This window comes from Macrotis lagotis, chromosome 2, assembly GCF_037893015.1.
Source record: "Macrotis lagotis isolate mMagLag1 chromosome 2, bilby.v1.9.chrom.fasta, whole genome shotgun sequence".
NCBI classification, from domain to species: domain Eukaryota; kingdom Metazoa; phylum Chordata; class Mammalia; order Peramelemorphia; family Peramelidae; genus Macrotis; species Macrotis lagotis.
In genome coordinates, this window is record NC_133659.1 from 33,010,740 (window position 1) to 33,023,404 (window position 12,665).

General features: G+C 52.7%; 1 protein-coding gene across 1 annotated transcript; it reads left to right on the top strand.

Moving 5' to 3' along the window:
• Window positions 1–5,918: 5,918 nt before the first annotated feature.
• On the top strand, window positions 5,919–12,467 carry BEST4 (bestrophin 4). The gene is made up of 9 exons (XM_074221585.1): window positions 5,919–6,070; window positions 6,326–6,420; window positions 6,723–6,956; window positions 7,763–7,917; window positions 8,220–8,297; window positions 9,984–10,148; window positions 10,280–10,360; window positions 11,560–11,714; window positions 12,036–12,467. Exons 1-9 carry the CDS (start codon window positions 5,919–5,921, stop codon window positions 12,367–12,369), a joined length of 1,449 nt encoding a protein of 482 aa, XP_074077686.1. The 3' UTR covers window positions 12,370–12,467.
• The last annotated feature ends 198 nt before the right edge of the window (window positions 12,468–12,665 follow it).

Below are 12,665 nucleotides of genomic sequence, written 5' to 3' on the forward strand. Positions count from 1 at the left end.
TACCTTTCATTTATGATGCTTTTGTAACATGGGTGGGGGGGGGGCTTCAGCCTTTCTCTCTCAGAGGCAGACTTGCCAAATCACCCCTCAGGGGTTGGTGTGACTCTTTTGAGTCACATTTCACTGGCTGTTCCTCTAATTTGAGGTGCCAGGGAGTAGCACCACTAATTTACTGGTAACTTTTACCAAGGCACATTGAATTCACTGACTAGAGCATTTCCTCCACTCCAATTTCACTGTAGGATCCCTTTCCCCATACCCTTTGTCTCTGAGGGATTAGCCTTGAATTTAACTCAGGTCCTACATTGCATTGGTCCCAATAAATTCATGCTCAGCTGCAATCTGATTGACAAGCGAGCCTGCTTCTCAGCCCCCTTAGTTTGAGTGACCACAGGCCTCTCCTTACTCCTCAGGATCCTGATACTTCTCTGCTGCAAACCCAGACTCTAGAAAGATGGGGTGCAAGAACTCCCCTTGATCTTTTGGACTTACAGGGTCATAGGCTTCCTTCATTAGTGACCTAGTGGGGAGTCTAGGACCATGATGAGCTTACAAATCTTAGACATTGGAACGATGGCACCTTTGGCCAGGAAAGATTGGAAGAGGAGTTGGTATGAGGGGAAAATGCCTTCTAAAAAATCAATCATCTAAGTCCTATGAACAAAAGCAGTGGGTGAAGACTCAAAAGAGGGAGAAAATACTGGAAATTCAAATATGCTGCAGGTCCTACTCCTATGTAGATAGCATGTGGGGCCAGCAGGGCAGGCTAGCAGCTCAGGAAGCTGGGAGGATGGGAAGGGAAGGGTCACTTTTATGTAAGGTGAGTACCCACTGAGCACTGAGGAATGCTGCCGCCTCTAAGAAAACCTTTATAAACACACTGAATATGATTTGATGGAAACATTTATAATGCCACCTTGTGGCCACAATATAGCCTACAGTTGGAGCAGAGTATTGAGATAATGACATTTTTTTTTTTTAGGTTTTTGCAAGGCAAATGGGGTTAAGTGGCTTGCCCAAAGCCACACAACTAGGTCTTTATTAAGTGTCTGAGGCAGGATTTGAACCCAGGTACTCCTGACTCCAGGGCCGGTGCTTTATCTACTACGCCACCTAGCCGCCCCCAATGACATTTTCTAAAGGTTGAACAAAGCAAAGTAATAAGATAGGTGTGGTAGTTTCAGTAGCACCACTAAATATACCCCAATAGCCATTTCTGGCTTATTTGTAATAATAGTTTATATTCCTACTAATAACCTCAAAACTCCATGATGTGGGGAAACTCCAGAATGGCTGAGCTCTCTGCAGAGTTATGATGAGAACTAGAAATGTAGACAGGATGTGTCCACCTGCCCAGGAGACTGTGTGCCTCCTTAATTTGAGGTTCCACCTTTGCTCATACCTCTCTCCCACTGCATGTGGCATGGATGGGAAGGGAGGGGATGGCAACCTGGAAAAAGGGCTTCCTTTGCCATAGTCCTGCTCCGGGAGGGACCTGTGGTGGGGTGCTGTCCTCAGGAGTTACTCTCTGCTGGAGATCACTAGAGCAACAGACTAAAAACAAAGCCAAATTGATCCTAGTCTGCACCAAGGAAGACAGTATCAGAGTATGGGGTGGGGGTTGGGAGGCATTGATTGACCAGGAAGGACTGGAGAGGCAGGGCCCTTGGCAGATGGAGTCCTGAGGTTTGAGTGACACTATCTGGTTTTCAGAAAGTCCACTTTTTTCACCTATGTGACTTTCTGATATTCAAAATGAAGGGATATTTGGGATGACTATGGGGATGTAAGAAACAGAAAATATGAGCAAAAGTATCAAAAGAGGGGGTCAGGGACTCAGACCTTCTTGGGCAACAAGGACCCAAACAGGAATCCTCATTATAGGATACCAAACATAGATACTTTCCAGGCTCAGTTTGAAGGCCACCTGCCACCAACAAAGGCCTATTTCCTCTCTGAGTTTTGAATGGCTCTCATGTTAAAGGGTTTTTTCCCCTCCTGACATTAAGCCTAAATCTGCCTCCTTTTGATTTATCTCTTTGCTTCTGGTTCTGCCCTCTGGAGTCAAACAGAACAAACCAAATCTCTCCTCCATGAAGTACCATGATGCCTTCCTCCTCATGCTCAGGTCTTCTCCAGGATAACTATTTATATGCCTAGTTCTTGTATTAGATCCCTATGTAAAGACTCTCTTGGACCTACCTCCTCTTCACATTAAACTCATGGGTTTTCAGGCTGAGTCCCCAAGAGTACAGGCAGCATGAATGTGCCTGAAGTCAGTGCCTCCTCTGCCAGGGGTTCTCCCTGTGGCTTCCATCAAACTGAAAATTCATTTTAATACGATTTTTAAGACTTAAACCAACACAGATTTAAGGCTCTCACAAGCTGAAAAAACTTGTCTAAAGGCCAGGTTTTGTCTTGTAATTGCCTCCACTCAGGAATCAACCCACATAACTCAAATTCAAATTGATACGACTCAAAACCCTGACTACACCCATGGCAGCAGACCAATTCTATTACCAGAGAAGTAATCCCATATCCCAGTAAGGAAGTAATGGGGAGGATCTGAGGTGACTCAACTTACTTCCTCATTAAATTATCTAACAAAAGAGATTATCATGATGTATTGTCAGGTCAATCAGAAGAAGACATATTAAATAGTGCTTGAGATTTTGCTCAGTCAATCTTGCTATTATAGACCTTGTCAGCCCTCAGTGTCTTTGGCCATCGAGAGAAGTCATGGACTCATTTTAGGGTTACTGCTAACCAAACTAATACATTGATTGTGCTTGTGTCTCACTTTACCTTAATTTTCAAACAGAACACTGCTTTCATCTTCTCTGCTTCCAGGAGGGATAGAAGATAGAAGAGGGCAAGAGAGAGGAAGAGATTCATTCAATTCAACAACCATTTATTACCTGTTGAGAGAAATGATTATGAATAACCAATGATTTGGGGAGATCCAGAGTTCTCTCTTTATAAAGTCCCAATTAAAAAAAAAATCAGTCTCTCTATTTTTTTGGGGTTTTTTTTGGCAAGGCAAAGGGGTTAAGGGACATGTCCAAGGTCACACAGCTAAGTATTAATTGCCTGAGGTAGGATTTGAACTCAAGTCCTCCTGATTCCAGGGTCAGTGCTCTCTTCCTAGCACCATTAGCTAACTCTAAAAATTCACTCTCCTGAAGGACGTTGCTGACAATGCCATTGGACTTTCTTTTTTGTTGTTTTTTTCTTGTTTGTTTTAGGTTTTTGCAAGGCAATGGGGTTAAGTGACTTGCCCAAGGCCACACAGCTAGGTAATTATTAAGTGTCTGAAGCTGGATTTGAACTCAGGTACTCCTGACTCCAGGGCCTGTGCTCTATCCATTGCACCACCTAACCACCCCAAACACGATGTAATTTTCTTTTCTTTTTTTTAAAGAAAGATTTTATTTAGTTTGAGTTTTACAATTTCCCCCCATTCTTGCTTCCCTCCCCCCACCCCCCACAGAAGGCATTCTGTTAGTCTTTACATTGGTTCCATGTTATACCTTGATCTCAGTTGAATGTGATGAGAGAGAAACCATACCCTTAAGGAAGAAAAATAAAGTATGAGATAGTAAAATTACATTATAATATAATGCTTTTTTTTCTGATTTGACAGTAATAGTCTTTGGTCTTTGTTCAAACTCCACAGTTCTTTCTCTGGATACAGATGGTATTCTCCATCACAGACACCCAGAATTGTCCCTGATTGTTGCACTGATGGAATGAGCGAGTCCATCAAGGTTGATCATCACCCCCATGTTGCTGTTAGGGTGTACAATGTTCTTCTGGTTCTGCTCATCTCACTCAGCATCAGTTCATGCAAATCCCTCCAGGCTTCCCTGAATTCCCATCCCTCCTGGTTTCTAATAGAACAATAGTGTTCCATGACATACATATACCACAGTTTGCTAAGCCATTCCCCAACTGAAGGACATTCACTTAATTTCCAATTTTTTGCGACTACAGACAGGACTGTTAGAAATATTTTTGTACAAGTGATGCTTTTACCCTTTTTCATACTGATGTAATTTTCAGTCCCTTTTGAACACCTACTCTTTGAAGTGTATATAACTGTGAGCCCACTACCATGATTGCCTTTGGTCTAAGAGAGATGGCCAAATATTCATCCTTCCATCAATAAACTGAACTTAGTAATAAAATGATTACAGTACCCAAAAACTATGGCTCTTGGAATTTTTTGATCATCACACTAAACCTACATGTCCCAGATAGGTCTGTAAGAACAAAGCTAGCAGGGGTGCCCATCTGCTTTGCTAGAGGAAGTTTCCTACCAGAAGTTACCTACACCAATGAAATCATAAGTCTTATCCATCTTATGCATCCTCTGCACTCCCCTCCCCTCCCATCTCATCCCCTCCTAACCCACCTATGTGTTTGTATAGAGATGCAGAGACAATAAATTAAAGCAATCCCTGAAGGGAAGAAATTTTTATTTTACTTGGAAAGAGGAACTATCCAGAAGGAAAGGGGTGAGTGCTCAAAAGGTCATATACTGAGAGGAGCAAGAGATGGAAGAAAGGAAGACTAGAGAGGAGGAAGAGAAGAAAGGTCAAGGCAGAAGGTGGAGAATAGATGGAAATAGAAGGGACAGAAATGGAGAGAAGACAGATAGAGAGACAGAAGAGAAGCCTAGAAGCTAAACTTGGAGAAGGTTGGCAGGTCTTGGGAGTCCAGGGTGATTTATGGGCCTGGGTGGGCCCAAGATATACTTCCTCTGTCAGTTCTGAATGACAACTGAGATAAGAGTGCAGATAAGGCTGGGAGGGAGGCACTAAGGCCAGAGGAGAAGATCCTCATGACCTTGAGAACCCTGGACCAGGGCCAGCATGAATGTCCAATCCAGGACAGGGTACTGCCCAATTCAAAGATTTATTGGGAATCTCTAGTCAGGGCTAGGATCAAGGCACGTCCTTAGATTAGAAAGGAGTGAAGAGGGTAGACAGGACCCCTTGTCAGTGCCTAAGACTCTTACCCACCTATCCAAAACTGCTCCAAGATCCTTTCACCATTCCCAAGACAAGGCATTCCTAGGTGTCCCCAGATTTACAAAGCTCTTCACAGTTTACAAACCTGCCAACTAAAGACAGAATATTTGGTCACAGAAGCCCCTCCTTTGCCACAGGTTCTACAAGTCCAGTGTTGCTTACAGACCCAAAGGTGTCAAGATCATAAATAAATGCTTGTCTATCAAGCTTGACTCTCAAACTGATGGCATCAGTCCTCATCTAGGGAGAGCATTCTCTGCCTTTTTTTTTTTTGGTTTTTGCAAGGTAAATGGCATTAAATGGCTTGCCCAAGGCCACACAGCTAGGTGATTATGAAGTGTCTGAGACCGGATTTGAACCCAGTACTCCTGACTCCAGGGCTGGCACTCTATCCACTGCTCCACCTAGCCGCCCCTCTCTCCCTTCTTTCTCAGAAGAGTTCATTCAGATGCTTTGGAGAGGATTTTTTTTTTTTTTTTTTTGCCAAACTATCAAGGGCCACAATGAGACTGGCCAATGTAGCCACCACAAACATAGGACTGGCCCTGGCCCATTAGGCACATCTTGTTTTGGGGGAACTTCTGGCCCAATTCCCAGGTCCTGGGTGGAGAAAGTAATCTAGTGACAGCTTCAATCCATTCTGGCTTTATGGGCCCCAGGTCAGCTATTTAAGGGGTCTGGGCCACAGCTCCAGTTCTTCCTTCCTCTGCACAGGCTGGAACCAAGGCAGGTAGGGTCAGAAAGGTGAAGAAGCCCTGTGTAATCTAGCTGCACAAATTCATCTGATGGGGAGCTGCCTGTTGGAGAGAAGGTGGGGAGATCTGGCTGGGTTAGAAATGTCTCTGAGCTGCTGGTGTCTGTGCCCTTGCAGACTCAGAGACATCCATGACTGTGTCCTACACCCTTCGGGTGGCCAATGCCCGCTTCGGGGGCTTCTCGGCCCTCCTGTTCCGCTGGAGAGGGAGCATTTACAAGTTACTCTATAAGGAGCTGCTGGTGTTCCTGGGTCTCTATGGGCTGCTCAGTCTCATCTACCGGTGGGCTCTCGGTGTGGGGAGGGGGAGGGGGACTGGGGAGGAATTCGAAGGAGGGGTACTCAGGGCTTTATTGGGGGGGAGGAGCTCAGCGAGGGGAGCTGCAATAGGAGACAGGAATCTCTAGGGATCTCAGAAGGGATGGAAAATGGGGGCTCTCAGAATTCAGGGGGGCGACGGGAAGGTTCTGGTGAAGTCCTATCTATAACCCCTTCCCCTCCTCCCCCAGTCTTATTCCTCTAACTGGTTGTGGCACAGGAAACTGCTATCCCAGGAGCAGAAACGCATCTATGCCCAAGTGGCCCAATATTGCAACCGCTCGGCCGACCTCATCCCCATGTCCTTCGTTCTGGGTAAAGTCTTTGTGGCTGCCCGACACCCAGTAGAGCATTCCTCCTCCCGGGGCCTCACACAGTCCTCCCCATGCCGTTACCTGGTCCGACCCGAACCTCTCTGCTTCCAGTCCGGGGGCGCCCCCGCCCTTATTCACGAGGCCTGTGTCCCTTTGGGACCTGGGTTCAGGTCTCAGCTCCACCTGGGGCTCGCGGTGCCGGAGACCGCCCATTGCGCCCCGCGGGCTCTGTCCCAGGTCCTGCCCGCCCAGCCCCGGGGTCTCCCTCCCCCAAGAGCCCCGCTCTAACCGCCCCCCCCGCAGGTTTCTACGTGACCCTGGTGGTGAATCGCTGGTGGGCTCAGTACACCAGCATCCCGCTGCCAGACCGGCTGATGTGCGTGGTCACGGCCACGGTGCACGGCGACGACGAGCGCGGCCGGACTCTGCGCCGGACGCTGCTGCGCTACGCCAACCTGGCCTCCGTGCTGGTGCTGCGCTCCGTCAGCACCCGGGTGCTGCGGCGCTTCCCCACCCTGGGCCACGTAGTGGAAGCAGGTGCTGGCCCGGGCCGGGCTGGGGGGTGGGGGCCCGGGCCGGGCTGGGGGTGGGGGCCCGGGCCGGGCTGGGGGGTGGGGGCCCGGGTCGGGCTGGGGGGTGGGGGCCCGGGCCGGGCTGGGGGTGGGGGCCCGGGCCGGGCTGGGGGGTGGGAGCCCGGGCCGGGCTGGGGGGTGGGGGCCCGGGCCGGGCTGGGGGGTGGGGGCCCGGGCCTGGGCTGGGGGTGGGGGCCCGGGCCAGGCTCGGGGGGTGGGGGCCCGGGCCGGGCTGGGGGGTGGGGGCCCGGGCCGGGCTGGGGGGTGGGGGCCCGGGCTGGGCTGGGGGTGGGGGCCCGGGCCAGGCTCGGGGGGTGGGGGCCCGGGCCAGGCTCGGGGGGTGGGGGCCCGGGCCGGGCTGGGGGGGTGGGGGCCCGGGCCGGGCTGGGGGTGGGAGCCCAGGCCGGGCTCGGGGGGCGGCGGGCGGGCCGGCCTCTGCCCCCTCCTCAGCCATGGGGGTGGGCTGGGCCGGAGGCCCGCAGCGGAAGGAGTCACAGCACCCAGATTCTCATCCCGACTCCGCCTGCGCCCCGCGGGCAAGCCTCTTCTGCTCCCGGGTCTCCGTTCCCTCCCTTGGACAATGAAGGCGCTGGATGTCCTTGAGGGTCCCTTTCAGTTCTAGACTGAGGTCCCTGCCATTGCCCCCCCCCCACTAACACGCAGAATCGGGTCCAACAGAGGAAGCGGAGATGGGCGTGATGGGAGGGGAGGCTAGGCTTGGGTGCCCCCCGGGGAAGAAGAGGCAGGAAGGTGCCCACTGGAACTCTGCAGGCTTCATGTCCCAGGAGGAACAGAAGAAGTTTGAGAGTCTGCACTCAGACTTCAACAAGTACTGGATTCCTTGCGTCTGGTTCACCAACTTGGCTGCCCAAGCTCGAAGGGAGGGCCGCATCCGGGACGACATTGCTCTTGGGCTGCTGCTGGATGTGAGTGAGGCTGCCCCAGAATCCCTCCCATCGTGATGACCCTCCACCCTCTTCCGAGTGACTCCCCTCCCACCCCCCCTTGGCTAGCCCCATCTAGCCCTTCCGCCTTTGGCGGGCTTGGCCTTTGTTGCCAAGGTACCAGTTTAGTGGGTGCTGTTCCCCAGGAATGACTTGAAGCTTTTCTAACCATTCTCCCTGGCCACGGGCCCCTAGGAGCCCCCGGACAGACCCGCCTACTCTGAGGACTCTCCCTCTCTTCTCCCCACTCTGGCTAACCTGCCCATCCTTGGCCCTCTACCTAGGAGCTGAACCAGTACCGAGGCAAGTGCAGCCTCCTCTTTCACTATGACTGGATCAGCATCCCCCTGGTCTACACCCAGGTAACTACCACCACAGGACAACACGTATCAGGCACCTACGGTGAGCTCGAGGCTAGGGGAGTCGGGGAGTCCCAGGGGAGGCTCTGGACCTGAGAAGGGAATGAGACTCTAGGACCGAGAGTTGGATGGGCCCGCTTCCAGGCTAACCACGGAAGAGAGGGTCAAGCAAAGCAATCTGTGGCTTGGGGAGGCTGAGTCCTTTATGAAGCCAGGAGATCAAAGTATTCTGCGTGGAGGAAGCGATGTTTGAAGTGGGCCAGAGGGCCGGGCACACGATGCGCCTAAGAAATATGGGAAAATGAACTGGGAAGCGCCAGTGCCCAAGTATAGAAAGAATGAGCAGAAGGAAAGTGGGACGGGGCAGGACTAGAAAGGTAGGTCGTGCAAGGCCAGAGAGTCCTAAAGTCCACGTACAAGATTTGAACTTGATTCTTTTGTTCAAAGGGGCAACTGAAGACTTTGGGTCAAAGGGTGCCCTTGGGCATAGTGCCAGACTGACTCTTCCCCCCCAGCCCTTTGGCACCCACCTTAAGCCAGCCAGCATAGAAGAAGAACTGTAGCAGCGGAGTGAGCGGCCTTCCCCTCCCGATGCCCAGATCCCTGCCCGCCCCCCTGCATCCCACCCAGGCGTCCGCCACCCTTGCCATCCTGAGTCCAGCCTATTCCCTCGCTGCCCCGCCCTGCCCATCCGGTCACTCCTGGTCACTCTCAAACTGAGATGGGACAGGATGACAGGCTCAGCAGGCTCAGGAAGGGGAAGTTCCTCAGGTCTCGCCTTGTACAGGAGCTGCTTGTCATAGTGAGGGTTCCAGAGATATGAGCTGGGAGCACATTTGGGGAAGGGTGGGACACTGAGATCAGCTCTGTATGGGAACAAAGTCTTTCTGGGGTGACATAATCCTCAAAGCTGTTGGATTGGCAGGGATGGGCTGAGTGCCTAGGAAGAAGCTCCTAGATCTGGGGCAGCTAGGTGGCACAGTGGATAGAGCCTTGGCCCTGGAATCAGGAGTACCTGAGTTCAAATTCAGCCTCAGACACTTAATAATGGCCTAACTGTGTGATCTTGGGGAAGTCACTTAACCCTATTGCCTTAAATAAAAAATAAAATAAAAACTTCCCATGATCCTATGCTTGGGTACCCTCACCATACAACTGCACTCCTCAGCCCTGACTCTTTCACAGAGGATCAGGAGACCCAGATGACTTTGATCTTGTCTTAAGCCTTGACTGTGCTTGCTTCCAACCTGCCAGAACCTCAGAGGGTTCTCAGGTAGCCAGTACCTTGTGTCTGAAATAGCATCCCTCACCTGAGGACCCGCAGCACTCTGCCCTCCCAGTATCCTACGATGCACCAGCTCACACTGTAGGAGAGAAGCTTTTCTGACACTCGACCCACTTCTACCTTTTTTTTGCCCCCACACCAGTGCCTTTCACTCTGCTCATGTTTTGCTCCTTGGGGCCCAGCAGAAGTCTATTCTTCCTTCTGAGCCCTTTTCCTTATGGGGGCAAGTGATGAGCTCTTTATTTCACTTGGAAATGGAAAGGCTGCTCAGAAGGCCCAATTCCCTGCAACTCTCACCTGCCCAGGCTCACCTTTGCAGCAGGAGCTAGTGAGGCCCAGAAACGCAGCTGCCTGACTCTAAAGACTCCTCTCCAGTTCCCTCTCTTATGTCTCTGCTCTGACAGGTGGTGACCATTGCGGTCTACTCCTTCTTTGCCTTCTCCCTCGTTGGCCGCCAGTTCTTGGAGAACTCTGAGGACACAGATCAAAAGGAAGCCGTAGGGAACCTAGATCTGTATGTGCCGCTCACTCCGCTGCTACAGTTCTTCTTCTATGCTGGCTGGCTTAAGGTGGGTGCCAAAGGGCTTGGGGGGAAGAGTCAGTCTGGCACTATGCCCAAGGGCACCCTTTGACCCAAGGTTTCCCCTAGGAAAAGGGATCTGCGTGTTCAGAGCAAATCACCTCTCTTCTTCCCCTCCAGGTGGCTGAGCAAATCATCAACCCCTTTGGGGAGGATGATGATGACTTTGAGACCAACCAGCTGATTGATCGAAACCTACAGGTAGGCTTTGAGACAGCTCTTCAGGGCAGCTGCCAGGGACTTGGGCAGCACCCTTGAGAAACTTCTGTGTTCATATGCCCAAATCCTTAGGAAGCTTCCATACTGCTTGGAGAGAGGGGTAGCCTTCACAAGTCATAAAATTCAGTTCCCATTTACCATTCCTTCCAGCAGGGCCCTGTGCTGGACCACATTGGGGCTGGGTGCATGTGGGTGTGGGGCCTTGTTGGCAGAGATTAAACCCTCCCAAGCCAGGCCTTGAGGGGGTTTGTAATTAAGATTATGGAAACAGGTGAGATCCACCAAAGAGCTGTAGTCTCTCAAGGACATGGGGTGGTAGCAATCAGGGCCACAGAAGAGGTGTGCACCAAGGATATTGAGAGAGTGACTCCTTGGCTAGAGTCTTCCTGGACACCTCTAGCTCATAATTGAGGTGGTTCCTCCAGCAACTGTAGGAAACTGGCTAGGCAAGGGTTATTCTCCCTGCTTGAAAGAAGAGGAAACTGAGGCTAAAGGGGGAGGAAGGGCTTGAGCAAGATCACAGACAGTGAGCTTCAGATCAAGGGAGGAGGGGCAGCTAGGTGGCATAGGGGATAGAGCACTGGCCCTGGAGTAAGGAGGACCTGAGTTCAAATCCAACCTCAGACACTTAATAATCACCTAGCTGTGTGGCCTTGGGCAAGTCACTTAACCCCATTGCCTTAAATAAAAATTTTAAAAAAGAAATTAAAAAAAAAAGAAATGAAGAGATCAAGGGAGGAGACCCTGGGGAAAGGGCAATATGCTGGGTCTTGTGGGTCCCCTCCAAAGACAGGCAGAAGCCCGGGACTGGTTGGGTTGAGAGGGAGGGAAAGTTGTTTATGGCGAGGGCTAGCCTGGAGTGGAGTATACAGCGGCAGAGCTATAGTCGTGCAGCAAGCTTGAGCCCATGGGCTGCCCAGGCTGGTGGGGGTGGGGGAGAGACCACTTTGACCAAGATTCAGAGATACAGTGGAGGCTCAGAAACTCAAGTGAGCGAGCTAGGGACCATGGTTGGAGGCGTCCTTCTCTCCAGTCCTGGGCCTCTCGCACCTGCCTCATTTCTGCATTTGTGCAAGGATCTGAGATAGACTTAGCCCTGAGTGGGTGGCGACTGGAGGCGATCCCCAAAGGTTGGTGGTCCTAGACTAAGGTCTCTCAGTGTCTACACCTGGTTGCCCCAGGTGTCACTGCTGTCTGTGGACGACATGTATGGAAACTTGCCACCCGTGGGCCGGGACCGCTACTGGGGTGAGGCAGCGGTTCAGCCCCCCTACACCGAGGCTTCAGCGGCCGACAGCCTACGACCCTCCTTCTTGGGGTCCACCTTTAACCTGCGGTGGGTATCCAAAGAGGACGGCGGGGAAAGGAGGATGGGAGGGGAGTCCTGACAGGGAAAGGGGAAGTCGGAAGAAGTGCGGAAGAAATAATCACCTAGCTGTGTGACCTTGGGCAAGTCACTGAAGCTCATTGCCTTACAAAGACAAAAACAAAAGGAAGAGGTGCATTTGGCTGGGCGTGTGTGTGCCAGGCTGAGGGACTGGGCAGAGCTTGGGGAGCAGGGTCATTGCACGGGTGTGATCAGGGAGGCCGGAGAGGAGGGTCAGGCCCTGCCGCCTGACATGTCCGCTTCTCTCCCGCTCCCCCTCCCCACTCGCAGGATGTCGGAGGAGCCGGCGCCCTCGGAAATGGAGATGGAGGCGGGGGCTCCCTCGGGCTCTGCCAGCCCGGCCTGGGCACGGACGCCGCTGCTCCGCCGCTTCCTGGGGGCCTCGGCCCCGTCTCCGGCCCCCAGTCTCCGGGTGCCACGCACCCCCCTGATGTCATCCCGCCCCCAGAGCGCCACGCCGGTCCCGGGACGTCTGCACTTGACCCGTCTCCGGCCGGTGCCCACCATCCGCATAGACGAGGAGGCTCCAAGCTCTGCGGAGGAGGAGGAGGAGGAGGAAGAGGCGAAGGCGGCTCCTGGGGGCGAGACCACGCCCTCGCCTTAGCCCCTCCCCGTTTCAAATCCACACCCAGCCCCCCGCAGCCCCCGGGCCCCAGGTGTGCCAGCCCGCCCAGCCCACCCTCGGACGTGCACAGGCGGTGGTCCAGGGACGCCGGCCGGGCTAGGCTGGACACCTCAATAAAGGCTTCCTCACTGCCTTCAACGCCTTAAGAGTGTTTGGGGGTAGCGGGGCTTGCCCCCGGGCGGCCTGTAGCCCTTTGAAGCCAAGAACCAGGAAGCCTGCGAGGGAGCAAGTCCCCTCGAGGGGGCAGCGGGCCAGGTCGGGCAGACCCTTCCCAC

Coding starts and splice junctions, on each gene's coding strand:
- BEST4 (XM_074221585.1), top strand. CDS start 5,919: ATGACTGTGTCCTACACCCTTCGGGTGGCCAATGCCCGCTTCGGGGGC. Junction 6,421..6,722: donor CCCCATGTCCTTCGTTCTGG/GTAAAGTCTTTG, acceptor CCCCCCCCGCAG/GTTTCTACGTGACCCTGGTG. Junction 10,149..10,279: donor TCTATGCTGGCTGGCTTAAG/GTGGGTGCCAAA, acceptor CTTCCCCTCCAG/GTGGCTGAGCAAATCATCAA.